The following is a 25,113-nucleotide window of genomic DNA, read 5'->3' as shown; positions in this document are numbered from 1 at the left end:
GAAGAAGAGGAGGGCGAGATCAGCTACTCGAGTCGTCGTGGGCCTCCCAGTGGTCGCGGCGATCGAGACCGTGATCGAAGGGATTACCGCGACCGCGAACGGGAACGGGATCGGGACTATGGACGTGATAGAGACCGTGGTGCCAGCGATAGGAGGCGAGGCGACGAACGGTATAAGGAAGGCGATCGACGGGATCACAGAGAGAGGGAGAGGGAGAGGGAGAGGGATCGTGATGGCAGGAGACGGAGAAGCTCAAGGTCTAGATCTCGTTCACCACACCGTAAGTCTCGGATGATTCTCTGTGGTTATGTTATGTTTCTTGTGTGTTGTAATGGGATGGTCTTCTCGAGAAAGAGGGGAAGGGAAGGTTATGACTGACCAGAGATGTTGCTACCATTGGTTCGATTGGAGGATATAGGTCGCGGAGGAGTATCAAGATCCAAAAGCCCAAGGTCTTCATCAAAACGGTACAGAGACGACGTCGATATGGAGGATGCAGAGCACAGGCGAAGGGGACGGGACGATGACAGTGACGATGATGATCCTGTGAAAGGCGGTAAGAAGGGCAAAAAGGGTGGCACCAACGCAGCAGCAGTGGATCTGGAGAAACCTTTGGAGGAATTGTCACCCGAGGACGAGGAGGCTAGGATGATGGCCTTGATGGGCTTTGGAGGGTTTGATTCGACCAAGGTATGTATGGTAGCCGCATTTTTTTTTGTTGTCTTTTTGGAGGGGTTGAGTGTGCGGTTACCCATGTCGATTGACTCGAATTCTATGGTTTCATTGTAGGGCAAGCATGTTGCAGGTGCAGATGTGAGTGGTGCAGATATCAAGAAGCAAAGACAGTATCGCCAATACATGAACCGACGTGGAGGATTCAATCGACCTCTCGATGCCAAGTAACATCCTCATCGTTTCTCTTTCAAATAAACGCCTCCTTACCCCAATTACAACGTTCCTATCAAAGTGCCGATGGTGTTTTGTGTATAATGTTATTTTTTATTACTCTCTATTGTGATGCTCGTCGCCTTCCCCATGCTTGAAGGCTATCAATGCTGCAGATGGAGTCTGTCCCTCCCTGATTTACTTTCCAGGGACGCCTCTGAGAGCCGGTGCTTGGGTGTCGAACAAGATGCGGGATTCCAAGAAATCGTCCGAGCTCATGTTGTCGAGGATCTGCAACTCCTTGCGAACATAGTCGACCAGGATGGCGATCTGGTCTGGCGTACCACTCGATGTGAATAGATTTCTGTAGAGCGATTGGGTGAAATAAAGATAAATGAATAATCGTTAGAAGATTGAATATAGACGACTTGACGACAAATGCTTGAGAATGAGAGACTATGAGGTTATGAGAGCAGGCTATAGTCGTGTACCTCCAGAGTGCTGCAGCCATGATGGGATCGTCTTTGCACATGCCCTCGTCGTAGGCCAAGACTCCTCCGTGGAACTGGGCCAAGAAATCGTGCATATATGTAGTAATAATACGTCCTGAAGAGATCTGCATTAACATTCGAGAGAAAATAAAAAAAGTGTTGGCGTTAATATCCAATATCCAGATGGTCCATGTTTGGCTCTACATTTGCAGTCTTGACTACTAATAGATACCTTATGATTGTATCTCATGCGATCCTCGATGTCGTGGAAGAAGTGGTTGACGAGCTGCTGTTGAAAGACTTTGCCATGATTCTCTGCACGGATACGGACCATGAGCAACCAGACGTGCAGATGTGTGACCGAAAACCATGTCTGAAAGTTGTCCGGCAATCCGCATGCTATTAATATATATATATAATATATGTGTGTAAGAAAAATCGCTCCTGAGATAATATATGCGTGCAAAAAAAATAATAGTGTCGCATGGTGCAATGAGAGACGTACTGCCGATCCAGAAGGATCGCTTCTCCTGTAGTTGTGCGGCACAGATCTCGTAGAAATTGTGAGTCGAGCGCATGGCGGTTTGGCTGATGGTGTAGTGACCGGTGATCATGGCAAGGCTGCGAAGAAATCCGCCATAGAGTCCGACGGATTCAGCTTTTGCTGAGGATTCTGTTGAAGCGGGTTTGGTTTCGTTAGCGGAAGGTGATGCTGCTGGAGATGATGGTGGTGGCGTAGATGATGTTGTAGACGTTGCCTGCTTTGAGTGGGCCCATGATGTCGTAAAGGCCTATTGAAATAGGGTGTTTAACAATGGTCAGTAAAAAAGAGCTAGTGGATGATTTGATGATTTGAAGGGTTAAGAGGAACCTTGGCCACTTACTCGCGTTGTATATACAGAGAAAGGCTTTGAGCATGATGTCCTGGCAGCGCTCTATGTGTATCGAACGAACAGAGGACGAGAAACAGGTTGGGGATGGGGTTAGCGCTTTTGTTACTTTCAAGATGTTGTTCCTGCATTCCTTGAGGATGTTCCACACGCGCGATCTTCCGGTGAGATCTCATAGACTCGATTGCTCTTGAGCCCCGAAACAGTTTGCGGTTGAACGTACGCGTGCAGCCTGGAGTCCTGATCTGGCGACGATGGATGAGGGAACCATTGGCTGATTAGGGTGCTGATTGTTTGTTTGGTGGCGATGAAAGGAGGGGAAGGGCGGGACAGAGATCAGCTCGGAGGTGTTTTTGGGAATGTGACGATGAAAATATGTGCAGTCCATTTCGAATTCGACAGCTGGGGTGGCCTAGATTATTTTTTTGGTGGCAACGGACTCTTGGGCGGGTCCACGCGAGCACATATTCATCCATCTTTGCGCGTCCTATTAAATTTTATTCGCACTGTCATAATTATCCGGATGGGTTCCAGCGTTGCGGTCTATCAGACAATGCTCAGCACTTTACAGGTCAATGCATGGGATGTGTACATGTTCACCCTTAACGCGCTTGGACACTCGCTCCGCCAATAGCATGAATATGCTCCCTTTCTTCTTCCTCCTCTTCTTCCTCCTTCAACCTTTCCCTTCCACATTTTCCCCTATCCTTCCCCCGGCTACACGACCATTTCGACCGCAATATGACCTACGACCACGCTGCCTCGCCAACTTCACCAACTTCCCCAACTTCCCCACTTGACCCACTTGAGCCAATGATGAAAAGGCGTCTTCCAGGCGGTATCAACCCCAATGCCACTATTATCGACAAGGACCACCCTCTCATCACCGTCGATCCCACGCTCAACGCCGTCCTCGAAACCCTGAACTCGCAGATTCTGGCAGCCTATCGCAAAGCCAAGCTTCTCCCTGCCTCGACTGCCACAGACCAAATCCAGCTCAAGCCCGTGTCGTTCACAACCCAGGTCGTTGAAGGAACCAATTACTTTGTAAAGCTGAGTGTTATCCATTCCGATGCTTCGACACAACAGGACGAGTACATCCACGTCAGGATCTATAGCCGGCCTTGGACTCAGACTACAGAGCTGAGGGGTGTTGCTGTCAATAAGCGCCATGGGGATTCGCTCCAAGATCCTATCCCCGCCATGCTCGACGAGATTCCAAGCGCCACTGTCTACTAAAATGAAATACGTTTCGGACCATGCGATTGCAATAACTGTATTTATCTTGTCGTCAATAAAGCAAAGCGATCTCCATCAGTTCATCGAGTTACAACAAGCTGACCACCAGCACACTTGAACATATAAAAAGTCGTCTCTAAAGCTCAATGGAGCCATCGTTTTTATTTATTTATTTATTATTTTTTTCCCCAGGGATGTTATCAGGTGCACTTTTTTTTTTCTGTTACTTGGAAGGCAAAGCCAAGGTGCCCTTGGGCAATGGAGTCCAATCCTCAAACGCCTTACCCAATGCCTTCAATTCCTCAAACTCTCGATCCTCCTTCTCGCATTCCTCTTTACTGAGGACCCTCAAGATCTTTGCGGGGTTTCCTCCAACAATGGTATAAGGGGGCACGTTCTTGGTGACGACGCTTCCCGCGCCGACGGTGACGCCGTCGCCAATGGTGACACCAGGGCAGATGATAGCCCCACCGCCGATCCAAACGTCGTTTCCAATCTTGATGGGCATCCCAAATTCGACGCCCTTGGGCCGGATCAAGGGATTTAGAGGATGAGCGGCCCCAAAGAGCTGGACGTTCGGTGCAAACATGACGTTGTCACCGATGGTTACGTATCCGCAGTCGAGGACGACACAGTTGAAGTTCATGTAGACATTATCGCCGAGGGTGATGTTGCATCCATAATCGCTGCTGAATGGGGGTTCGATCCAGCAGCCCTTGCCGATTTGTCCACGGGTGAAGAGATGGAGCAGGGCCTGGCGCTTGAGCAGTTCCTCGGGACTATTCTGGGTAGTCTGGTTGTAGACAGCCATGATGTCGCGGGCGCGCTGACGTTCAAAGACGAGCAAGGGGTCCATGGGGTTGTAGACCTTTGCATCGAGCATGCGCTGCTTCTGGGTGTGATCGAGGTCAAGACGCAGGGGCGTGAACTTGTGCTTGGCCTCGAGTTTGGTGGCGTAGTCCTCGACGGACATGAGCTTGGAATCCTTCTCGATGGTCTTGATGGTCTCTGCGAGGGAGCTGGCGCCGTTCGATGAGGCTACAGCGTCGATAATGACTGTGGCGGCGGACATATTAGTGGCGAGAAGGAGGGGGTTCTGTGGCGTATGAATGAGAAGAGCGCTGGAGTGGGAGGATGAGGATGAGGATGAGGAATGAAGGAAGGGTGTTCGGTTGGTTCCTTTATATACTCAGGGCATTCCTGTGGGCCTTTCCCTGCGGGGTATGGTGAGGTCCCTTTACGCCTACAGGCAGATAGCGTTGGACTTGGCCGTCTAACCGCTGAGACCTTCTTGTCAAGCTCAGGTTTCCCGGGTGCATTGATTCCACTTGCCCCGATTGGCCAGTTGGGGGGGCTACTCCTCGATCCAGCCAATAATATACCCTGCCAAAAAAAGAAGGCATCTCCTTCTAGCTTTATTGCTGTTTCGTTTGGTTTTGGCCGCCCTGATCTCCGCCACGTAACCGACGGCTGCTATGCTCTTGCTAATGGCACCCATCCTGCTCAAGGTACCCGTATCCGACTGCATCCAAAGGCAGTCGTCTGTTTTTAGAAGCCATTCAAGTCCATCCACATTTCTTATCTTTCTAGCGTCTAACCAGGACAAACATCCGAGGGCGTAAAGGTCAACTATAAGTGGATGACAAATGCATCTAGGGGTGGGGGTGGGGAAAGGGGCCCTGCTTGCCCTGGGAAGGAAGCATATGCCTGAAGAGGAATGGTATGGTTTGACTCACATCCCATGCTGTGGTCAATGGGTTGAGTCTGGCGTTGTTGACGCGTTCGACGCTTACCCTTACTGTCAATAATTTGCTCTGCTCTTAATGACATGAGATGGGGAAAACAAAAAACAAAAAACAAAACCCTCCTTGGGACACGTGTAGGGAATGCGCTGCAGGGAGATGGGTCGCAAGAGGATGGATGTGTGGTGTCTGGGCACCCACACGCGCACGCCTCCACGCACCGCCTCGACTCGGTTTTGGCCGTTTGGGAGTTGGGGATTGGAAGTTGAGGGGTGTGTGTGTGTGTGTGGAGGTCTGGCATGTTTGTATGCGGAAGGAATGGGTACGATCACACACGATTGGAGCGCTTGTCACGGGTCTGTTTCAAATGGCGAAATCGAAAGACCACCGACTCCTTTTTCTTCCATCCATCCGCCCTCTGTCATCCTGTCATCTCCTTTGTCCCTTTGTCTCCCTGCGCCTCCTCCCGCTCTCCATCGCTCGTTCTCTCTCTTATTCCCTCTTCCTCACTCCAGCGTCCTTGTCAACAGCTGCCTTGCCCTGACCCCCCCCCCTGCCCTTCGATCGACGGCATCAATCAACATGGGCGACTCTGCCGACATCAACCTGGACAATATCATCGAGAGACTGCTCGAAGGTAACAGCAAACAAGCACCACCACACGCACACACACACGCACACACATACAGCCAAGAAGAAAAGAAAGACTAGCCAGCACTCATGTGGATACACATCTATCTATTCATCTCTCTATCAACGTTTTCATCACCTTCGCATTTCGTTCATTTGTTATCATTCGTTACATAACACCTCCCTCTTGTAACTCCTATGACATAACTATCGATGCTCACACCTCTCTTCCAATCCCACTAGTTAGAGGGTCGCGCCCTGGGAAGCAAGTGCAATTGGCAGAGCATGAAATCAAGTTCCTTTGCAACGAGGCCCGCGAGGTTTTTATCAACCAGCCCATCCTGCTCGAACTGGAGGCCCCAATAAAGATCTGTGGTAAGTCTCCTCGTTCTGTGCTGTTCCGCCATTCAGAATTCAGGTCACACCTTGTCAGTTGCATCTCGCTGTTGCATCCCATCATTGCATCTCGTTGTTACATTGTCTCGTTGTTGCGTCGTCTCGTTGTCCCTCGCCTCGGCTCATTCAGGAACACAGGGGTTCAGTTTTCAAGGATATCAAGGGACAAGAGGAGGGGGGGGGACACCGCATCTTTATTGTTATTTCATTATTTATTTGGCGGCATTTGTCTGCCTATCAATGCGTTTGCATGGACTGAGTGAGGCATTATTTCATTGGAAACACTTTATTAGGCGACATCCATGGACAGTATTACGATTTGCTTCGTCTCTTTGAGTATGGAGGGTTTCCACCAGAGGCGAACTATCTCTTCCTAGGCGACTACGTCGATCGAGGCAAGCAGTCCCTGGAGACCATCTGCTTGTTACTTGCCTACAAGATCAAGTACCCAGAGAACTTCTTCATCCTCCGCGGGAACCACGAGTGTGCTAGCATCAACAGGATTTATGGATTTTACGATGAATGCAAGCGCCGATACAACATCAAGCTGTGGAAGACCTTTACAGACTGCTTTAACTGCCTCCCTGTGGCGGCCATTATCGACGAAAAGATCTTTACCATGCACGGAGGACTCTCGCCCGACCTGTTGAACATGGAGCAGATCCGGCGAGTGATGCGACCCACAGATGTTCCTGACACTGGTAAGTCCTGCTGCCGGCGATAAACAATTGATGCAAAAATAAATCAAACAGATGAGATGAACCTTGTTGCTCTCTCTGATTGAAACGGACATTAACCTTACGTCTTATGTCGTGGCATTTTTATGCATCTTGATACGCTTTTCTTTTTCATCTGGTATATTAGGTCTGCTCTGCGATCTGCTCTGGTCTGATCCGGACAAGGACATCACAGGATGGAGCGAGAATGACCGCGGAGTGTCGTTTACGTTCGGACCGGATGTGGTGACAAGATTCTTGCAGAAACACGACATGGATCTGATCTGTCGTGCCCACCAGGTTGTTGAGGATGGATATGAGTTCTTTGCGAAGCGCCAGTTGGTCACACTGTTCTCGGCTCCGAACTATTGTGGCGAGTTTGACAATGCGGGAGCAATGATGAGCGTCGATGAGACCCTGATGTGTTCTTTCCAGGTAAGCGACATTGCATCGTTTCTTGTTTGTTTGCTTACTATACTCCCTGTCTTGTTCCTGCTTCAATTGACAGGGCACGATATGGACGTTATTCTGTATTTGGAAAAAAGAAAAAGAAAGCAACAAAGTGATTGGCTAACGGCACTGCCCTGAATTAACTTAACTGTGTACATAGATCCTGAAACCGGCCGAGAAGAAACAAAAGTACTCGTACGGCGGAGGACTAGGGTCAGGACGGCCAGTAACACCACCAAGAGGAAAGAAAAAGAAGGAGATGGCCAAGGTCACGTAATCGGAGGAGGATGAACTCGGCTAGGAGTAATCAGGACAGCGGCGTAGTTGCAAGACGTTATCATATTAAGAGACAGTAGAAAAAAATGAACACATGTTCAAGAAAACAGCATAAGAGCATCTCGCGCTGAGAGACCATCATTTTTATTATTTTTTTCGGGCATGGTTGAGAGTGAAATAAACATCAAACATGAAAAATGAAATTGGAGATGAATGAAGGGGCAATCTCCTTTGACAGAGCACCAATATGATCTACGGTTGTTCATATCGATGACAGCACCGGGCTGGATGCATGGTTCATTTGCGGGTTTTTTCCTGAGCGATACTTGGCAATGTAGACATGTCGAACAGCGCCTGTCACTGTTGACCGTGAGCAAAGGCGGAAAGACTTTGCACAGAAAGAAGGAGGGAGGGAGGAATGGATGCATGATGCGGAAGGCCAAGGCATAAGGCAGTAAGACAGATACAGCGTGCCTTATTTTGAGTTTCCGTTCATGGCATCCCACACCAAAATAAAATAAGGACGAATGGTCAGTGCGCTTGCTGGTGCTGACTACGATGTGTGTAGTGAACACAGCATCGGCTTTTCCTTTCGTGTTCAGACTCTCTTCTCTTGTCCTACAGTTGCCAGTTACATTTCTGCAAAGTAAATAATCCCTCCCCTACTCCTTCCTGTGTCCTTTTGTGGTCCATGGCTCCTGCCTTGAGAAATACGGAGTAGAAGGAACGGAGGAAGGACTCACACTGAGACACAACCATGTTATTGCACTCCTGCTAAACAGGCATGGCTGTGAAGGACCTTCCAATGCAGCCACTCCATCACAACTGGGCTCTCACCCCTTGCCTGGCCCGTTAACCCCCCCTCCCCCTTGTTTTCATCCCGCTGTCTGTCCATCGATCTCGTCAACTGGGACATTGTCTCCCACTAGTTCTAGTAATAGTGGAAAGATACCTTGGATCGTCAACCCTCCTCTCTCTCCTCCTCGACTTGCTCCTCTCCTCCACCTCCTTTTGACTAAGCCCATTCTTATTAAACAAAGAAGATCGACCATATCGTATCACATCGTACCGCAGCTCCACACCCAAGTCTTTCTTTTAAACATCACGTCCATCGCATACCTTTTGCACCAAACAGCATGTCGATTCAATGTAAGCACTCAAATGCGTATCCTGAGGTATCTTGTCTCTCTCTCTCTCTTCTCAACATGCTCTAGTGCCTCGCACACCGTTAACACGGGTAGCAATAACACCCTGATTCATAGTTGTCAAGGTTGCATCTCTGGTCCCTGATCAACACCACTGTAACCTCCAACTTCGAGTCCTTTCTGTCGAAACGATCGCGGAAACTGTTCATCCTGAAAGTAAGCGAGGAAAAAAAAAACGTTGGAAGGGGAAGGGGGGTGGGTGGGTGGGTGAGGGAAACTGAACGTGGGTCGTTCTTGATTGTACTAATATACCATCATTCCTTTCCACTTTTTTTTTTTCTTTTTCTTTTTCTTTTTTTATTCAACAGCCGGCAAGATCATTCAATCCGCAGAGGCTATTGTAGGCGATGATTCTGCCTGCATCCTCTTGAACCTCAAGAATGGTACGCCATTCCGCCGTTCTTTAAGGGTGTATGCCTCTTTTTTCATCCTTTTTTTTTTTTTTTTTTTTTTGCAATTCATGTCGCCTTACTTTTTTTCATTTTTTCACACACAGACCAGGTTAATCTTTTGGCCTACAATGCAAGACTGCAGGTGCTGAATGCGCATGTGAACATGTATCGTGGCTTTATGCGCCTCGAAGTTGACGAAGACGAAGAGAGCGATGAAGGATCAGCTCCCGAAGCCCGAGACAGGCCCTTTATTACAATGATTCCATGTGAAGATGATGATGACCCAGATCACGACTTGAGTCGGAATGGAGATGAAGTGATAACAACAATGGCAGTGGACGCGGATATCGGTGGATCGTACTCAAATAGGCTTATGGAGCTTGAAGAACCAGCACTGTCATCGTCTACAGTTGCAGCAGGGCCTAGAGCAACAGTAGGACCTGGAGCAACAGCAGCACCAGCATTAGCATCAGCACCGGAATCAGTGGCAGCAGCGGTAGCGGCGGTCGCGTCTGGATCTTCGTCGAGCTTTCTGGCCGCGAGTGCAACTCCGTCGCCATCGCCGTTGTCGCCGTCGTCCTTGAGTCGAGACCCGCTAAGGATCGAGATGAGACTTGGAACAGGAGGTAGTGTTCCCCTAATGGAATACTACCGTATGGTTGAATTTGAGTACTTTTCAACGGTGGAGCCTGTTGGACGTTAGGATAGATAGGTAGGGAGGGAGGGAGAGAGGGAGGAAAAATATGTCTCCCAAGGAGGTTGCCAGTACCATAGAAAGAAGGGGCGTGTTTCTTCCTTTTTTTTTTCTTTTTTCTTAATGCATTGGTCCCGATGCGCTTCATGAAATAGGGACGCGTCAACTTTGAACGCATTTTTTTTGTTAAAAATACGCGTTTTATTACATATTCATACCAAAGGGCAGGACGTTGTCAATAAAACTGTTGATAAGATTATAAAAGAACTTTGAGGAATGATGTCACACGAACGCTCGCGCCCCACAGCCAGAGACCAAGGGCTGTAGCCTTTGTGTGTGTGTGTGTGTGTGGAGAGGGGGAGAATACGCGGATTCCGTTGTTCGTCGTAAAAACGATGGACCGTGGCAGGCACACGACACAGGAGAGCGAGACATACTGGATTCTCTTTTGTTGACAGAGTAATTATATAGTCTGTCTATGAATAATGGACGAGAGAACGGTGGGGCGGTGGTGGTGAGGAGGAGACATAATGACGAGATTGTGTTCGAGTTAAAAAAAATGATTCTCACATAATCACAACAAGCTCCATGTGCTGTGTTGAACCCTTGCTTTTTTATTTTTATTTTTATTATTTTTATTTTTACTAGGAATAAGAACCGTTACAGGGGTTGTCTATCAGTCTCCAATCCCAAGGAGGTTTTCTATTTTACGGATTTCTGTTCCTGAAAGGAGATGAATGCCTTTTTTTTTTTTAAGACTAGGCCGGATCATCTTTTCAGCACCCCATGGGTAAAAGAAAAGTAATTCTCTGGTAGGATAGTGGTCGTTGTTGCCGTCGTCATGGTCGAGCCAGGCAGAAAGGATGAGGGCAGCAACATATTAAAAGACACTTTAAGGCCCATCCTTGAGAGAAAAAAATGAGCCCAGAAGTTAAAAAATTTAAAAATGTTTATTTTGGAAATGATGTCACTGTATCCGTCATGTCCTACCACTGGATTGCATGCACTAGCCACAGTGACCGCAATGCAATGAGCAAAAGGCAAGGAGGGCGCACTCTGGCGGGGAGAAGAGAGACATAAACAGAGAGCAGCGGAGCAAAGGAATGAGAGCGAGAGGATGGTGATGGAATGATTGTGTATGTTGCTTACATTGTTATGTTCGAATGCGTACATGTGTACATGTGTAAATGTGTAGGTGCTAAATGCTATCTGGGTGTAAAAGTTGGTCCATAGGACGACATTGACATCATCCTAGCCGCGTCCTTTGTTGATTCTCCACACCCATCGTGATAGGGCTCCTTCTACTGGACAACCTTCTTCAGGTCCAAGTCGTTCATGGATTTGTGTATATAAGGCACGGCTTCCTGCCCCTGGACCTGATCTTCAGTCTCTTCCCACATCCTACAACCAACCAACCAACCAACCAACCAACCTCATCCACACATACATACACACACATACGCACGCATCCAACAATAATGTCGTCCGCTACAGCAGTATCAACGCGTCCGCGCTCATGGATGCGCTCCATCCCCGTCTACATGCTCTGCGTCCTGTCGATGCTCATCAACTTCATGGCACAGGCAGCACCCGTTGGCACCGCACAAAAGGCAGCCCTCGACACCGCACGTGAGGGTCCCTATAACATCACAGTCCAGGGCGGTATCATGGGCGCCATCCTCATCGTCTTTGGTCTGATTCTCTGCTTCTTCGGCGTCCGCTTCTTCCGCATCACCATGTTCTTGGTCGGCTTCTACTTCTTCGCTAATATCGCCTACGTCGGCATGGCCAACGGCGGTGTAAGCTCCCACACTCTCCTCCTCGTTATCTCGATCGTCGTCGGTATCTTTGGTGGTCTCCTCATGGTCTGCTGCTCGCGTCTGGGCGTCGCTATCCTCGGTGCCTTGGCCTTGTACACCTTGGGTCTCTGGATCTTGGGCTGGAAGTCTGGCGGTGTGATCACCTCGGGCGTTGGTCGCGGTATCCTCCTCGGTGTTCTCGCTATTGTCGGTTTCATCCTCGGATTCATCCGCGAGAAAGAGATGGTCATCATCGGTTCGGCCCTCCTCGGTGCCTACTCGTTCGTTGCCGGTGTTGATTTCTTTGCCCACACTGGTTTCATCCAGCAGACGAACTCGTTCATCAACTCCAAGAGCAGTGTCGATAACCGTGTTGGCAATGTCACCGGTGCACAGTATGCATTGTTGGCGACCTTTATTGTCCTGGCCCTCTTGGGCATGGCTGTTCAGTTTCACTGGTGGGGTCGTCGCAACTTCCGCCCCGCTCGTGCTCCTGCCGGCAATGTTGTTTACACCGAGAAGCCCAGCCGATTCGGAGGCATGTTCCGTCGTCGCAACTAAAGCAAAAGAACCGGCTTCCTTTTTTTTTCAATCGAACCCCTTTTAATATCTAATTATGACCATTGTATCGTAGCATATCACACATGCAACGTATTGTACATCATACTGTAATTTCTATAGTTCATCCCCTCATTAAAATATATCACTCAATCTTAAAAATGAATGCACTGCATTGTGAAATGCTGACTAAAAGCTAGTTTTTGTCTCGCCCTCCAAGTGGCATCGAACTGCATGAAGCCTTTCTTTCATACATATAGTATATAAAGCTGGTTAGCGGAAACGCGTTGGATCGTTCCGTGAGCACGGGCCCAAAAGTTCCCATTCAAAGTCCAGTAATACGAAGATACGGATACGTCGTTCTGGAAAGTCATGAACATGGGCTTAAACGATCACTGCCAATTTATCACTCGCTTTCCTTTTGACATTCACCAGCGAGGAACCATATACCGTGCATCCCCATGCGTCATACAACACCGACGGCCGTTCAAGCAGAACCCCCCCCAGGGAGTGAAGTAGCAGCGAGGAAAAAAGGCTCGACCTTTTTTGGGAAACAAAATAAAAATAAAAATACAAATAAAAATAAAAGAAATGGGTGAGGCGAGAGCTGAAACCCGATTTTTTTTGGTCCCTTCTGGCAACTGCTGGCTGGATCGAACCATAGTTCTGTATGTGGTGTCATACATTTTTTCCTGGGCTCGTGCTCCATTCGTGCCTACATTTTTTCATTATAAATCCCCCCACACACCTATCCTCCTCCTTGCACGCACTCGCTCTTACTCACTCACTCACTCACTCACTCACTCACTCACTCACTCACTCTCACGCTGCCATCCCTTTCGACTCATTTTTTTTTTTTTCACCGCTGATCCTATATCCCTTTTCGTACCTTCTCCTGTCAGCATGAACGCCCGAGAGAGAAGCAGCTCCGACCCACAAAACCTGTCTTCATACAAAGTTAGTTTTCCCCTGGTTCTGCTCGCACTTGCTGCTGCTTCTGGCATCTAGCGCCATCTAACAACGGCTGTTCATCCACATAGCCTGGTGACTGTCCACCCGCAAAAACAATGCGACATCATCGACGCTCTGTTGACCGGGTTTGGCCACCCGCACTAGAAGTCCGGTTAGCCCGGCTCTCGATGGATGAGGGTTCGTCCCTGGGTGCGACACATATCATCCCACCGCCACCACCCGTCAGTCTTCGGCAAGAAGATGAAGAACGGGACCAGGATGTCCCTGTGGATCATCATCGACTGGAGCCCATTCAGGAGGGTGTTGGGGCTGTAGGTGGAGGAATATCCGAAGTGCAAGGGCGACTAGGAATCATGAGAGCAGCAGCAGCAGCAGCAACGGTCGCGGCAAGTGCCCCCGCCTCACCGGCAGAACGGCGACGAAACTCTGTGCTCGGGCCTCTGTCGCCGTCGTTCTCCTTCCAAATGGAGAAGCATCTTCAGCGGCTACATGCAGATCCGCCCCAGATTGACGTACAGTATCGGAAGCCTTGCAAGGCGGATTCCCCACTATCTGGGTGCAACTACACTGTGTTCGATGTCCATGGTCTCGATGGCGGTAGGCGGACCACAAGACATCAGTCTCTGTCCTCACCTTCGATCCAGACGGTTGGGGGCAAGACCGAGGTGACAGCTCAAGCGTCTTTGACGATGGTGACCAAGGATGAGGGAAACGAACGTTGTGACGAAGGCTTCTTTGGACATCCAGAATCGTCTCAGTTTCAGAAGCAGCTCGAGTTTCTAGCAACGACGGGCGATCTACCACAGTTGACGATGCCATCGTTGATGAAGCCGCGGATGTGTCAGCATGCAGCGGACGGGGACCGTGGTCGTCAAGGAGATTGCAATGACAGGAATGAGTTTGATAGCACGGAGCAGAAAACAAACGAGGAGCAGCAACTATCAGGGCCGGAGGTGTTTGTGTCATTGGGACCTCCATTACCTTATACGAGTTCTCGGCCATCGATTTCGCCCTCGAGAAAGAACCCACTTTCGGCAGCGACCTCTCGAGCTTCTTCTCGTGCGTCTTCACGAGCGACCTCGCCGAGTCGTCTCCCGTCGAGTGGCGCACATCCTATATTCCAGCAAAGCGGTTATGATGTCCAGCAAATACAACCTGGCCTTACTCTAGAGCGGTCGAACAAAAGCGCGCAAGCAGGGCAACTCGACAACGACAACGACAACGACTTTACTCAAGTTCCAGAGATCAGCCGCATGTGCTTAATAGACTCGCCAGTGGTGGTGTCACTTACGCCCGACTACGCAATCCTGGGCGACCATGACCGTTGGAGGTCACCGACCCTCTCAGCCCTCGCATCCCCACGATCGAACTCACGCGGCGTCTCCCCAAGGAGATCCTCACCACCTTCTGATTTATCTCAGATCAATAGGATGAGGCGCCAAAGTCTGAATGCGCGACAAGGTCAGGAGGAGCTAAAGATGGCGATTAATATCCCGGTGATCGAGACACACGATGAGATCCCGTTGCAGGAGATTTGGAGAACGGAGGATGAGGAGCGACAGGATAGGATTAACGAAGCTCAAGGGGAGAGCAGTACAGGTGCAGGCACAGGCGCGGGTACGGGCGGTGGGTCGGTTGAGGAACATGTTGCGCGTATGAAGGGAGAGCAACATGCGCGGGAGGAGGCGAAGCTCATTCGGGAGGCGATATGTGCAAACGAGAGGATTGGGGCGCCAGATAATACCGGATCTTAACACTATTAAAAATATCCGTTTCTCTCTAGTACAGGCAGCCAGTGGGCAAGCCTCGAAACTGCGGGCGGCGCTGCAGAAAAAAAAAAAAAGAAAAAATGGCGGGCAACCCACTGGGGTTAAGTGCGTGGTTGCCCTAAGGTCTGTTTTTGGTGGCATATCGGACAGACATTAATATGTCTACTTGTCCAATGCATACCCGTGGACGTGGATACTGTCATACCCGTGGACGTGGATACTGCATGAGCCCAGAGAGAAACTCTCGGTAACGATGATCCTACGCGTTGAATACTATGCAATGTTCTGCAACTATAGACAGGAGGCAGCGAGGCAAGTCTTTGAGAGACGAGAAAACTGTAAAAAATACTGATCTTTACCCGCAGTAGACTAATTGCGTGTCACGGAGCCCGTATAAAAGGACCAGGTCGTGAGACGTTGTAGCCAGTACTCAGTTTCCCAATATCCACATACTTCCACACACAACTATGACCTTCTCCTGCCCCTCCAACCTCTACGCCTCTGTCTTTGAGACCTCAAAGCAGTGTCGCGAGCGTAGCAATATCAAGGTATGTATTTATAAAAATGAATCTTGACCGAATGGTGAATGGCCCAAACTAACGACGATCTTCTTTGAATCTCCCAGGTTGAACGTGATGCCATCACTCGATTCCTCACAAATTTGACGCAAGAGTCCTGGTCCAAGCACTCGATTGCCAATGGCATGTCTTTCCCACTCCGGTTCGAGTCGCTCGAGCAAGAGGTCAACATCCTCTCCTTGATCGATATCCTCAACACAGGCCATGGCTTCCGCAAGGAGCTCCACGAGGATTCTGACCGTGGCGCCTTTGAGACCATCGTCTTTGGCGCCATGTCCTTCCACATCTCCAACACGCCAACCACGGCGGTGAGACTTTCGAAGCTGACTGCCTGGGAGGTCGGATCTCATTTCGGTATTACGATGCAAAAGGATATGCCGTCCGAACTCGAGCATGTCACGCTCTCGAAGCCTTCGGTCGCCTCAAAGCTGGCGGGACAGATCCAGGGTGTACTCAATGAGACAGGAAGGATCTTGCAGGAGAAGGGGTTCGAGACCCTGGGAGCGTTTGTCATCGACGCCGCCAAGCGGGCTCAGGGATCGGGGGAGAAGTTTGCAGAGATTTTGATCAACACTTTCCCAGCATTTCAGGATTACGCAGAGATCGATGGCCAGACAGTGTATATTTTCAAGAAGGCGTTGCTGTTGGCGTCAAGTCTGGAGCGTCGGTTCGCGGCTACGGAGAAGATCTTTGCGTTCACGGACATCAAGGACAGCCCAATCTTTGCGGATAATGTGATCCCGTCGTTGATGGCACACCTGGGAATCTTGATCTTGCCCGACAACCTGAAGCATGCGATTGAAGAAGGCGGAGTTACCACGGTGGAGGAGTCGTATCGACTGAGGGCAGCGGCCATTGACGGGTGCCGCGAGATTGTCGAGATCGCGAATAATAGCAAGGAGAGCAAGGTTGGAAGCGTGAACTACGGAGAGAAGGGCATGTTGAACGTTGATCTGGACGTGTATCTCTGGCGCGTCGCCAAGGAGCCACAGTACCGCAAGCTGCCTAGGTTCGCGTGCAAGGATACCATCTTTTTCTGAGCGAGAGATGATGATGAAGAAGTGAAGAAGCGAGAGAATTTCTTCCGCAGTGTTGTTTTATAATAAACCTAGTCCTTATTGTATTAATGGTCTCTGCTGTCTTCCTCGTTCGTATCTTTCGCCCGTATTTGTATGCTCCTTGATGAAATGGGAAAGGCGCGCGCAGATAGTCAAATAATAAAAAAAAAAAAGTATTACGTCAGAGAAAAATAGGTAGGTAGATGCTGCCTTTCGAATCTGCAGACGAGCAAATTCTTTTTACTTTTTTTACTCATTCACGCCTTTCACTCACTTCGTTGCACCTTCTCTTCCTTCCCTTTCCGTCCTTCTCTCTTTCTTTTTTTCTTCTTCTTCTCCTGTTCCTTTCCTTCCTCCCTTCCAAACCTTCTTTCCTTCCTCTCCTTCATTTAATTCACCATGGTAAGAATGCGCTGTCCAAGGCCGGCATCGCGGATGCATTCTCATCGCGATCCATCATTCCAACCATTCTCTTTGGCATTCCAACTATCGTTCTCTTTCTTTGCTCTCGCCGTGGCAGCTGGATATATATTTTATATATAATTTTGTGGAACACGCCCATTCAAGGACAGCCCACGTCCACAGCGCATCATCCCAGCAACAATCATCAAAACAACAGGATTACAACCCCAGTTTTCTATGACTCACTCAGTCTGAACAGCAGCAGCCCCCATGACTATTGCCGCAGCCTGGTCTGGAATCTACTCAGCAATGGGAGGAGCCGATCTTGACTGAAACCATCTTCAACTCTATCGCCATTACTTTTTTCCATTTTTTTATACTGGATCTACTTTGGGCCATGTTTTTTCACGTCGAGGAAGCATTCATGCTCAGGACTTCAGGATGTGATGAAAAAAGAGCAAGGGACAGGATACCATCATACTTTACGAGACGCGTGAATATCGATGCTATTATTGTCGACCTGCAACTGGACGCGACTTTTTTTTTCATTTTTTTTTCTCGCCTTATAGTGTCAAGCAGTGTAAACAAAAAAAAAAAAATTACAAGGATGAATTATTCCAAACGCGTCTTTGCTGCTGTTTTATATTAACCATACTATGCCCTTTTTTTTTCTTTTTCTTACTTTTTATCTTTCGATACATATCTGCACATTCATATTAGGCTGACGCACATCTCGGTACCGAGGCTACTGCTGCTGCCCAAACTACAAAGATCACAGAGAAGCGTCGTGAGAAGGTGCCAGCACTGTCGCGTTCTGCCCGTGCCGGTCTGCAGGTAATTCGAAGCAAATTCTTTGTTCATTCTATGCGCGTGGTAATAATGTCCTATGTAATAGCCTAGCGACATTTTGGGATCAATGATCTAAAAATATTTGTGATGTCTTTTTTTTTTTTTTAGTTTCCTGTGGGTCGTATTCACCGCTATTTGAAGGATCGCACGCAGAACCATGTCCGTGTCGGAGCCAAGGCAGCTGTATACTCTGCCGCCATTCTAGAGTATCTGACGGCCGAAGTTCTCGAGTTGGCAGGAAATGCGACAAAGGATCTTAAGGTCAAGCGTATCACACCCCGTCACTTACAACTTGCTATCCGTGGAGATGAGGAGCTGGACTCATTGATTCGCGCAACCATTGCTGGTGGTGGTGTTCTTCCTGTACGTGTCCACTTACTGGTTGCTTATTTCGTTGGGCTGTGGACCCTTTTTTGTGTGTCCCTGAATTTTAATTATTATTATTATTTTTTTGGCTAACACTCGTGTTCTTTTTTTTTTTTTTTTTGTGATGGTCATGCAGCATATTCACAAGGCACTTCTGTCAAAGACACAAAAGGGCCAGAAGAAGATGGGTCCTTAAATCGACAGCTCGTCTCAGCTTCAATTGAAAAAAAAAGAAAAAAAAAAGAAGAAGGATACGCAAGAACAATCCGGCAAGGAAAGATTATTTTATCAAGCAAGCGGACGGAACGTTGATGTACAGAAAAATAGCTGCCTTTAGGAACCCAATACAACCTATTTTATTACAAAAAAAAAAAAAAAAATCCAACCTTGTATTTTACAAAAAAAAAAAAACCCCCCAGCAAAATGGAAAACCACCTTGTATTTTACAAGTACAATGATGACGGCTCAATGAGTATAACAAGCACGTAAAAAAAAAAAACGAGTGACTAAAATACACAAGAAAGAGACAGCTACCTCTTTGCTCTTGAAGATGTAGGCGCGAGTCGTGCGACGCCCTTGACGAGGATCACACCGTTCTCGGCCTCGCAGCTCCAACCGTCCTTCATGAGAAGACTCAAGATCGTCGGGTAAAGACGCGCGATCCTATTCTTGGAGTGCGAACCAACACCGCAGACGATCTTGAGAGGCTTGGCGGCGATCCTGGAGGCCTGCATGGTCGCACGCGCGAACCACTGCGTAACCGCCTCCTTGACCACCGTCTGGGCCTCTGCAACCGTCAATCCGTGTAGGTCCACCAAGTTAGGGTCGTTGTTCTCCAAACTAGAGGTAGAAAGACGAATATGTGTAGGAGAAAAGGGTTAGTGATAAAAAAAAAAAAAAAAAAGGATAAAAAATGAGTACAGCAGCATGTCGGAACAAGGACGGAAGAACTTACCGATGCTGTTGAACAACGGCACGGGCGGCGCGCATGTGCCATTGCTTCCCCTGGGCGTCCAGCTTCTTACCCTCGTCCGCATAATAGGCCGCAATTCCGCCCATCCCTGCGCCTTTACCCTTGGACGTCTGATAGGCTTGAGCGGCCTTCCTGAATAGCTCGTTCCTCTGCTGCAACATTTCCTGAGCGTGCTGTCGACACCATTCAGGGTCATCCTCATCGTTATACAGCTCCGTGTTGGCATTCTCCAAAAGCGTGTTCGGGAACGGTCGTGATCCACCTGGAACAGGGTTGCTCGTCGAAGGAAGACTCTTCAGACGATTGCCACTGCTGGTCGGTGTCTGGACATGATTCTTATCCCCAAAGCGAATATCCGCCTGGAATGGAATCAAATTTCCACGCTTGGATGATGACGATACCATCTGCCAGGGTTGATCCTTTTGCTCCGCATGCGCAAAGTCCGCCGCCAAGACGGCATTCATCGCATCCTGAACGTTGCCTCCGTTGTAGACCAGCATCTTTTTCAAGGCCGTAACACTGTGATCCGGGAACATCTCCATCAGTTGGGCCAGGCTTACATCAAACCGACTTTGTTGCCCCTGTCCCTGTGCAGATCCATAGTGGTTCTCGCGCTTGAGTCGCTTCTCCAGACTCTCAACCGTTTTGAACAGCTGTGCCCCGTTGGCGTGGTACTCGGACACGATGGTCTTTTGGGGGACTGTGTGGAAGATATCCATCAGGATCGAGATCTGGTGCTCGAATGTCGCCCATTCGTTACTCTCGGGAATCAAGAACCCGTCCTGATGATCAAGCGTCTTGAGAAGTAGATCGTTATTGTTGTTGTCCCAGGTCTGGTTGTAGCGAGCTCCCCAAGCTGACCCATTCTTCCTTACTCCGGCCTTGGACTTCTTTTTTGGGGACTGAACTCCATGGTAAAAGGCGTCATCCAATGAGCTGGTTGTCGCAGTGGTTACTTGTGATCCTGATGAATGGAAAGATCCTGAACTAGAAGAGGACGTCTCGACCTGTTCACTCTCCAGGAACATTTGGCTGAGAATTATCTCAACAGCGGCCTCCAGATCTCTCCGACTGTCCTCCAGAACCTGGATCAAGTACTCGTCGGAATGCTCGCGGTCTGGGAAACAGCTCTTCAAAAACTCGAGTTCCTCTGATTTAACACCATTTCGATCTCGCGTACCGTTCCCATACTGACTGCTGTTGTCGGTAGTCGAGATCTCTTCCTCCGCATCAAAGTATTCCGCATCCTGCTCCTCTTCCATAGATTGACTATCAAACACGTTCAAATCTGCAAGCTGATCCGAAATTCGTGCCTCTGAAGAATCCTTCTTCCAGGTCCTGTCTGGCTGTGGTAATCCTGCTGTTGCTGCTGTTGTTGCTGTTATTGGGGTCGAGGTTGAGGCGAGCTGTCCTGTCTTTCCAGTCTTCTTTTGTCTCCGGTTCTTTGATTTTTTTTCCTGCGATGATCCTTGAGATGGCTGCAATGCCGAGAACTGTTCTGAGGTGCCATTCTGGTCCTGGTCCTTCTCCCGGTCCTTCTCCTCTTCCTTCACCTGTTCCTCGTACTGCCCATCCGATTCCTCGAAAGCTGCTGAAGGTACCTCCACTATGCCGTGATTCTTCAAGTAATTCGGATTCCGCACTGCTCTGAATCTCCCAGGCTGCCCGGTCGCGCTTGTGCCCCCGGATTGTGGAGTCGTAGTAGTAGTTGCTGTCTGGGCAGTCGAAGATGTAGCCGGCTGACGGCTAGAGTCCAAAACCTGGCCCTGTTTGTAGAGACCGCTGGGGCGTGGAGGGCCTGCGGCGGGGGAGGCCAAAGAGGCCGCGTCCGCGACTTCCTCGCTCCAGATCAAAATGTTCTTGCTGCCGGAATTCTTTTGTTTGCCGTTGGATGTAGTCGATTTTTTGCTGGCATTGCGACTCGTCCCAGCGTCGGTATGGTTGGCGCTATCATTATTAATATTGTTGTTGTTGTTGTTGTTGTTGTTGGTGGTGGTGATGTTGTTCTTGGCGGTTGCGTCCGTATCCGTCGGTGGTGCAGCAGCAGCGAGGGCGGAAAGGATGGATATGCAAGCCTTGAAGTCCTTCATATCGTGATAGATGGATGCGACTAGCGTAGAGTCAAGGCGGGGGCAGAACATTGCCTGGAGACGATTGGTCGGAGTCGTAGCATATGTCAGTCAATTGAAGAATGATACAATGCTTGTTGTTTAATAGTGTTTTTTTTTTTTGACCATTAAAGCACTTGGCTGTGCTTTCTTAGGAAAGGAAGCCAATTGCGATGGTAATGGTTATAGACAGAAGGCTGCCCTTCTGATATTACCTCGAGTTTTTCTTGTGGGTCCATGGCTGCTTTATGTATAGAGTTGTGTGGTTCGGCACTACTGTTTTTGCAGAGATGGAGTGTTGTAAGCGGTAGCGGGTTGGATTGGCGAGTAGTGCAGGTTGCTGAGGGGAGTTGATTACAAAACTGGCGGATAGTGGTGAGTGTGATGAATAAATGAGAGGTGAAGGCGAAAGCAAGATCGCGGATGTGAATTTTTTTTTCCTACGGTAGAAAGAGGGTGGGTGCGGTGCCCTTTTGTTTATGCTCAGAATGATCTCATGTGGATTCAAGCCGTACTTTTAGCACTGTCCATCCATTCAGTTGTTTGTGCACCCTTTATTTCAGTTACATGCGAAGCTCTTGTAAAGGCACCCGACAAATGCCTGCGGCAGATTAGTGACAAACAATGTATCGAATTCGAGCTTTAAACAAATTAGTCATCCGCTGGCTCCTGCTGCTGCTGAGGTGCGCGCAGCATCTCGTCCTTCTGCTTCTCCACTCGTCGATAGCTCGCCTCCTCTGCGCGCGTGGCCGGGTATCCGTTATCGAGACGCACAATTGCTTTATAATAGAAAAAAATAGATGGTGAGCTTCAATGGTATTCCACTTTCTGAGCATATGGAGGTCTTGTGAATCTAGCAAGCCTTACCCTCTGTCATGATGCTGCCATCGACCACTGTTGTCTTGAACTGGTCCGTCTCCGGACGCAAATTCGGGTTTCTGGACTGCAGTTCGCTATAGCTCAGCGCATGCGTGTCCTCGCCTATGGCATGGTGAATTAAAAGAGAGAGAAAATTAGCAATGCATCCTCCAGCAGCGTGTATCAACCGAATATAATAAAGCATTGCTTTACCGAGGTGCAGTTGGAGGTCCTCGACTCCAGCCCAGATCATCGATCCAAAATGCTCGGAATCAGGCAACCGGATAGCGATCGATTGGATGTCGTCCAATTGAAACATGGACACCGAACGATCAAACTGCGCCAAACGAATAAAAAAAATGGCGTTAAAACTTTCTCCTTGTAGCACAATAGCACAGCTGCTGCGGAAAGAAACCATACGTTCAAGGAGACGTTCTCGCTCTTCCAGATATCGACCGTGCCAGTCAAAACCTTGCCCTCGATCCTGAGGACAACATTCTTGCAATTTTCTGGAATGGAACGCAGCATTGTTAGATTCGGAACGTGTTCAGCAGTGTATAGACTATGCAGTGCTTGTTCAGCAAGCGTTAACTTTTGCCACCAAAAACCCTAGTTGTCCCTTACCAATGGAGAGCTTGATGGGCTTGCCTTGGATCGTGTACTCACAGTTCTCACAATTCAATAGATACAATGCCTTGCGGTCCTGAACTTCGACGACCTCCTGTGCCGCATCCTTGGCATCTTTCTGGATTCAGAGTTGATCGCAATTGGGTTTGTATGAAAACAAAATGGGATGCATCAGTTAGTTCCTCATTCGCTTTTAGCACTCCACATCAAACTCCCCGAGCTAGTCTATGCCATACCAACATTGTTAACCATATCTTTTCTTAATACATTACAATCAAATGCGTTGCGTTTTCCTTGGCGTTCGCTCTCCCGGCGAGGGTGGCATTTTGAGCCTTGATTTGGTCTTTGACGGATATCATGGTGTTGATTTGGTATGATATGGGGTACAGTAAGGGCTTGTTGAAGGAGATAGAGTGTGTGTGGATGAAGGAAATATACATCCTTTTATACCTCTGCTCCTCATCAAGTGGTCTACCGGTCACGAACCCTTATGCTTGAAAGCGACACAATTAGAGCTACGGATTGTACAGCCCATCAGGGTATCCCCGCTTCAAAGGGGGACACTGGTAGAGGCGGGGGCGCGTTAATCGTTTAAGTCCAGGCTGTTGTATACCCAACGCACCTCACCGCGCCTCCACAGAGGCACGATCTGCTTGACCCACATAATCTGCCAATGAGCCGTCCATTGGTGCCTCTACTACTGAACGCTGCGTCCTGGAACTTCTTTGCCAGAAACCATACATAGTACACGCTGTGTGACGTAAAGTACATGTGTGGAGATATAGGTTATGCAGTGCCTGTGTGCTCTTCATCTTATTCTCTCCATCACCCATTCAACTCTTCAACACAATCAACACAATCAACACAATCAACACAATCAACACAATCAACACAATCAACACAATCAACACAATCAACACAATCAACACAATCAACACAATCAACACAATCAACACAATCAACACATACAATGGCAGGACAGAAACCAGGGCAGAAGACCAACACTGCTGTCTCATCAGCAACCAAAACGTCCTTGCAGTCTGCCACAAAACGCAATGTCTCCTCCAAGGGCAGGACTGATCAGCACAATGCAACCCCCAAGATACAAGAAATTCTGGACGACGAGGACCTGGAGGAGGATGACGATGGGGATGAGGACGATAGTGAGGACGAGGACGATAGTGAGGACGAGGACGAGGAGGACTCAGACGCATCGGATTTGAGTGATATTGACGATATTCCAGGTAGTTATCAGTTGATGCCGTCGCTTTTCGTGCTGTCAATTGTACCACAAACAGCCTTCTCAAACCTTCTTCCGTCTGCTGTTCGTTGTTTATTAGAACCAGAAAAGTGGAGAATTATCACGGAATCAGGAATCATGGAACAGGCAGATGTGAAAGAAAGTCAATCCAGGGCTGCGAGATTGCGTCGTCAAAGGGACGAAGCACAGGAGGAGGATGTGGAGAGGGACTATATCTTTGAGGGTGTTTTCTTTTCAATCCCAACAACATGTCTCTTTATCGTCATGGACATCCTGGTCCATCGACAGTTTGGTGAGAACTATGCTGGTGGCGATATTTTCCGTAAGGTCATCAAGATCTTTCCTGGTAAGCGATTCAAAGAGTCGAAACATATTAACAGCCGCCGGAAGATTTGAAATAAGGAATTCTAGTGTTTACACAGTAGTTTTTCATTTTTCTCTTTCCAAAGCAATCCTCATCATGGTGTATTTCAGCAACAAGCACAAGACCAGCAAGTTCACGCAGACAGCCATGTTTGCGATCTCGACCCTCTGTGGATGCTACTTTTTGCACACCATGTTCCGATCCCCAGCCATGGGTATCATGCTGCGCGCGCCTGGTATTATCACCATCCTCGTCTACTGTATTGTCCAGCTACACCTACTTCCGGCCGTGATCAGTCTTGCGCTCTGTGGGCTGTATTATCAGTTTGGAAATGTCAAATATAGTAATCATCGCCGTTAATAAACCCTCTTTGAGAGCAGCTATTTGTTGTAAATGAACCTTACAATTCAAATAGACGTGGGATACTTGGAAGCAATAGATCGCGGAACAACTACGAGTGCAGTGGCAACGGAAAAGAAGTACACGCGAAGCAGTAGATCACACAGGGCAGCATATCTAAACAGTCGGGCAATTCCGGTCTTTTTCCAACGTCGGCCTTTTGCTT

The 25,113-nt window shown here is 48.7% G+C and overlaps 12 protein-coding genes across 12 annotated transcripts; 9 read left to right on the top strand and 3 right to left on the bottom strand.

Moving 5' to 3' along the window:
* Window positions 1-486: 486 nt before the first annotated feature.
* Window positions 487-903, top strand: BC939DRAFT_396027 (uncharacterized protein; the record flags this gene model as incomplete). The annotated part of the gene is made up of 2 exons (XM_051552258.1): window positions 487-690; window positions 790-903. The coding sequence occupies 2 exons, from the start codon at window positions 487-489 to the stop codon at window positions 901-903; spliced, it is 318 nt and encodes a 105-aa protein (XP_051413201.1).
* An 81-nt stretch (window positions 904-984) lies between these two features.
* On the bottom strand, window positions 985-2,584 carry BC939DRAFT_448407 (ubiquinol-cytochrome C chaperone-domain-containing protein). Its single transcript, XM_051555217.1, has 6 exons — window positions 2,490-2,584; window positions 2,261-2,311; window positions 1,882-2,167; window positions 1,609-1,775; window positions 1,377-1,501; window positions 985-1,249 (listed from the first exon to the last, which is right to left on the bottom strand). The coding sequence occupies exons 1-6, from the start codon at window positions 2,535-2,537 to the stop codon at window positions 1,084-1,086; spliced, it is 843 nt and encodes a 280-aa protein (XP_051413200.1). The 5' UTR covers window positions 2,538-2,584; the 3' UTR covers window positions 985-1,083.
* A 364-nt stretch (window positions 2,585-2,948) lies between these two features.
* Window positions 2,949-3,609, top strand: BC939DRAFT_448405 (uncharacterized protein). Its single transcript, XM_051555216.1, has one exon. It carries the CDS (start codon window positions 3,008-3,010, stop codon window positions 3,503-3,505), a length of 498 nt encoding a protein of 165 aa, XP_051413199.1. The 5' UTR covers window positions 2,949-3,007; the 3' UTR covers window positions 3,506-3,609.
* Window positions 3,610-5,829: 2,220 nt separating this feature from the next.
* On the top strand, window positions 5,830-7,716 carry BC939DRAFT_483821 (Serine/threonine protein phosphatase PP1; the record flags this gene model as incomplete). The annotated part of the gene is made up of 5 exons (XM_051559209.1): window positions 5,830-5,884; window positions 6,121-6,252; window positions 6,567-6,974; window positions 7,138-7,424; window positions 7,600-7,716. 5 exons carry the CDS (start codon window positions 5,830-5,832, stop codon window positions 7,714-7,716), a joined length of 999 nt encoding a protein of 332 aa, XP_051413198.1.
* Window positions 7,717-8,741: 1,025 nt separating this feature from the next.
* On the top strand, window positions 8,742-10,152 carry BC939DRAFT_126463 (uncharacterized protein). The gene is made up of 4 exons (XM_051550035.1): window positions 8,742-8,864; window positions 8,978-9,076; window positions 9,229-9,303; window positions 9,417-10,152. Exons 1-4 carry the CDS (start codon window positions 8,852-8,854, stop codon window positions 10,013-10,015), a joined length of 786 nt encoding a protein of 261 aa, XP_051413197.1. The 5' UTR covers window positions 8,742-8,851; the 3' UTR covers window positions 10,016-10,152.
* Window positions 10,153-11,580: 1,428 nt separating this feature from the next.
* On the top strand, window positions 11,581-12,366 carry BC939DRAFT_396084 (uncharacterized protein; the record flags this gene model as incomplete). Its single annotated transcript, XM_051552263.1, has 1 exon — window positions 11,581-12,366. The coding sequence occupies one exon, from the start codon at window positions 11,581-11,583 to the stop codon at window positions 12,364-12,366; it is 786 nt and encodes a 261-aa protein (XP_051413196.1).
* A 1,064-nt stretch (window positions 12,367-13,430) lies between these two features.
* On the top strand, window positions 13,431-15,089 carry BC939DRAFT_502213 (uncharacterized protein; the record flags this gene model as incomplete). The annotated part of the gene is made up of 1 exon (XM_051560262.1): window positions 13,431-15,089. The coding sequence occupies one exon, from the start codon at window positions 13,431-13,433 to the stop codon at window positions 15,087-15,089; it is 1,659 nt and encodes a 552-aa protein (XP_051413195.1).
* A 482-nt stretch (window positions 15,090-15,571) lies between these two features.
* BC939DRAFT_476203 (uncharacterized protein) lies at window positions 15,572-16,722 on the top strand (the record flags this gene model as incomplete). The annotated part of the gene is made up of 2 exons (XM_051558574.1): window positions 15,572-15,652; window positions 15,730-16,722. The coding sequence occupies 2 exons, from the start codon at window positions 15,572-15,574 to the stop codon at window positions 16,720-16,722; spliced, it is 1,074 nt and encodes a 357-aa protein (XP_051413194.1).
* Window positions 16,723-17,919: 1,197 nt separating this feature from the next.
* BC939DRAFT_396093 (histone H2A.V) lies at window positions 17,920-18,553 on the top strand (the record flags this gene model as incomplete). The annotated part of the gene is made up of 3 exons (XM_051552265.1): window positions 17,920-17,976; window positions 18,100-18,354; window positions 18,494-18,553. Coding segments are annotated over 3 exons (372 nt in total), but the record flags the coding sequence as incomplete, so codon positions are not given.
* Window positions 18,554-18,887: 334 nt separating this feature from the next.
* BC939DRAFT_502211 (uncharacterized protein) lies at window positions 18,888-21,677 on the bottom strand (the record flags this gene model as incomplete). Its single annotated transcript, XM_051560261.1, has 3 exons — window positions 18,888-19,197; window positions 19,313-21,474; window positions 21,654-21,677. 3 exons carry the CDS (start codon window positions 21,675-21,677, stop codon window positions 18,888-18,890), a joined length of 2,496 nt encoding a protein of 831 aa, XP_051413192.1.
* Window positions 21,678-21,974: 297 nt separating this feature from the next.
* BC939DRAFT_448376 (uncharacterized protein) lies at window positions 21,975-23,390 on the bottom strand. The gene is made up of 6 exons (XM_051555215.1): window positions 23,196-23,390; window positions 22,921-23,041; window positions 22,717-22,805; window positions 22,510-22,633; window positions 22,306-22,419; window positions 21,975-22,217 (listed from the first exon to the last, which is right to left on the bottom strand). The coding sequence occupies exons 1-6, from the start codon at window positions 23,361-23,363 to the stop codon at window positions 22,090-22,092; spliced, it is 744 nt and encodes a 247-aa protein (XP_051413191.1). The 5' UTR covers window positions 23,364-23,390; the 3' UTR covers window positions 21,975-22,089.
* A 712-nt stretch (window positions 23,391-24,102) lies between these two features.
* BC939DRAFT_448372 (uncharacterized protein) lies at window positions 24,103-24,929 on the top strand. Its single transcript, XM_051555214.1, has 3 exons — window positions 24,103-24,167; window positions 24,264-24,530; window positions 24,634-24,929. Exons 2-3 carry the CDS (start codon window positions 24,302-24,304, stop codon window positions 24,906-24,908), a joined length of 504 nt encoding a protein of 167 aa, XP_051413190.1. The 5' UTR covers window positions 24,103-24,167; window positions 24,264-24,301; the 3' UTR covers window positions 24,909-24,929.
* The last annotated feature ends 184 nt before the right edge of the window (window positions 24,930-25,113 follow it).

This window comes from Gamsiella multidivaricata, assembly GCF_025024155.1.
Source record: "Gamsiella multidivaricata strain RSA 2152 chromosome Unknown BC939scaffold_25, whole genome shotgun sequence".
Taxonomy (NCBI): domain Eukaryota; kingdom Fungi; phylum Mortierellomycota; class Mortierellomycetes; order Mortierellales; family Mortierellaceae; genus Gamsiella; species Gamsiella multidivaricata.
Note: the sequence above shows the minus strand (reverse complement) of the source record. Positions and strands in the feature narration are given on the sequence as shown.

Excerpts from the sequence above, each read along its gene's own strand:
- BC939DRAFT_448405 (XM_051555216.1), top strand. The coding sequence starts at position 3,008 with ATGACCTACGACCACGCTGCCTCGCCAACTTCACCAACTTCCCCAACT.
- BC939DRAFT_126463 (XM_051550035.1), top strand. Across the intron at positions 9,077-9,228 it reads GGAAACTGTTCATCCTGAAA|CCGGCAAGATCATTCAATCC; the intron begins GTAAGCGAGGAA and ends TTTATTCAACAG. Across the intron at positions 9,304-9,416 it reads CCTCTTGAACCTCAAGAATG|ACCAGGTTAATCTTTTGGCC; the intron begins GTACGCCATTCC and ends TTTCACACACAG.
- BC939DRAFT_448407 (XM_051555217.1), bottom strand. The coding sequence starts at position 2,537 with ATGGTTCCCTCATCCATCGTCGCCAGATCAGGACTCCAGGCTGCACGC. Across the intron at positions 2,312-2,489 it reads CAGGACTCCAGGCTGCACGC|AGCGCTGCCAGGACATCATG; the intron begins GTACGTTCAACC and ends CGATACACATAG. Across the intron at positions 1,776-1,881 it reads GCGATCCTTCTGGATCGGCA|CATGCGGATTGCCGGACAAC; the intron begins GTACGTCTCTCA and ends ATATATTAATAG.
- BC939DRAFT_448372 (XM_051555214.1), top strand. The coding sequence starts at position 24,302 with ATGGAACAGGCAGATGTGAAAGAAAGTCAATCCAGGGCTGCGAGATTG. Across the intron at positions 24,531-24,633 it reads GGTCATCAAGATCTTTCCTG|CAATCCTCATCATGGTGTAT; the intron begins GTAAGCGATTCA and ends CTCTTTCCAAAG.
- BC939DRAFT_448376 (XM_051555215.1), bottom strand. The coding sequence starts at position 23,363 with ATGTATATTTCCTTCATCCACACACACTCTATCTCCTTCAACAAGCCC. Across the intron at positions 22,634-22,716 it reads GCGAGAACGTCTCCTTGAAC|TTTGATCGTTCGGTGTCCAT; the intron begins GTATGGTTTCTT and ends CGTTTGGCGCAG. Across the intron at positions 22,420-22,509 it reads GGACCTCCAACTGCACCTCG|GCGAGGACACGCATGCGCTG; the intron begins GTAAAGCAATGC and ends ACCATGCCATAG.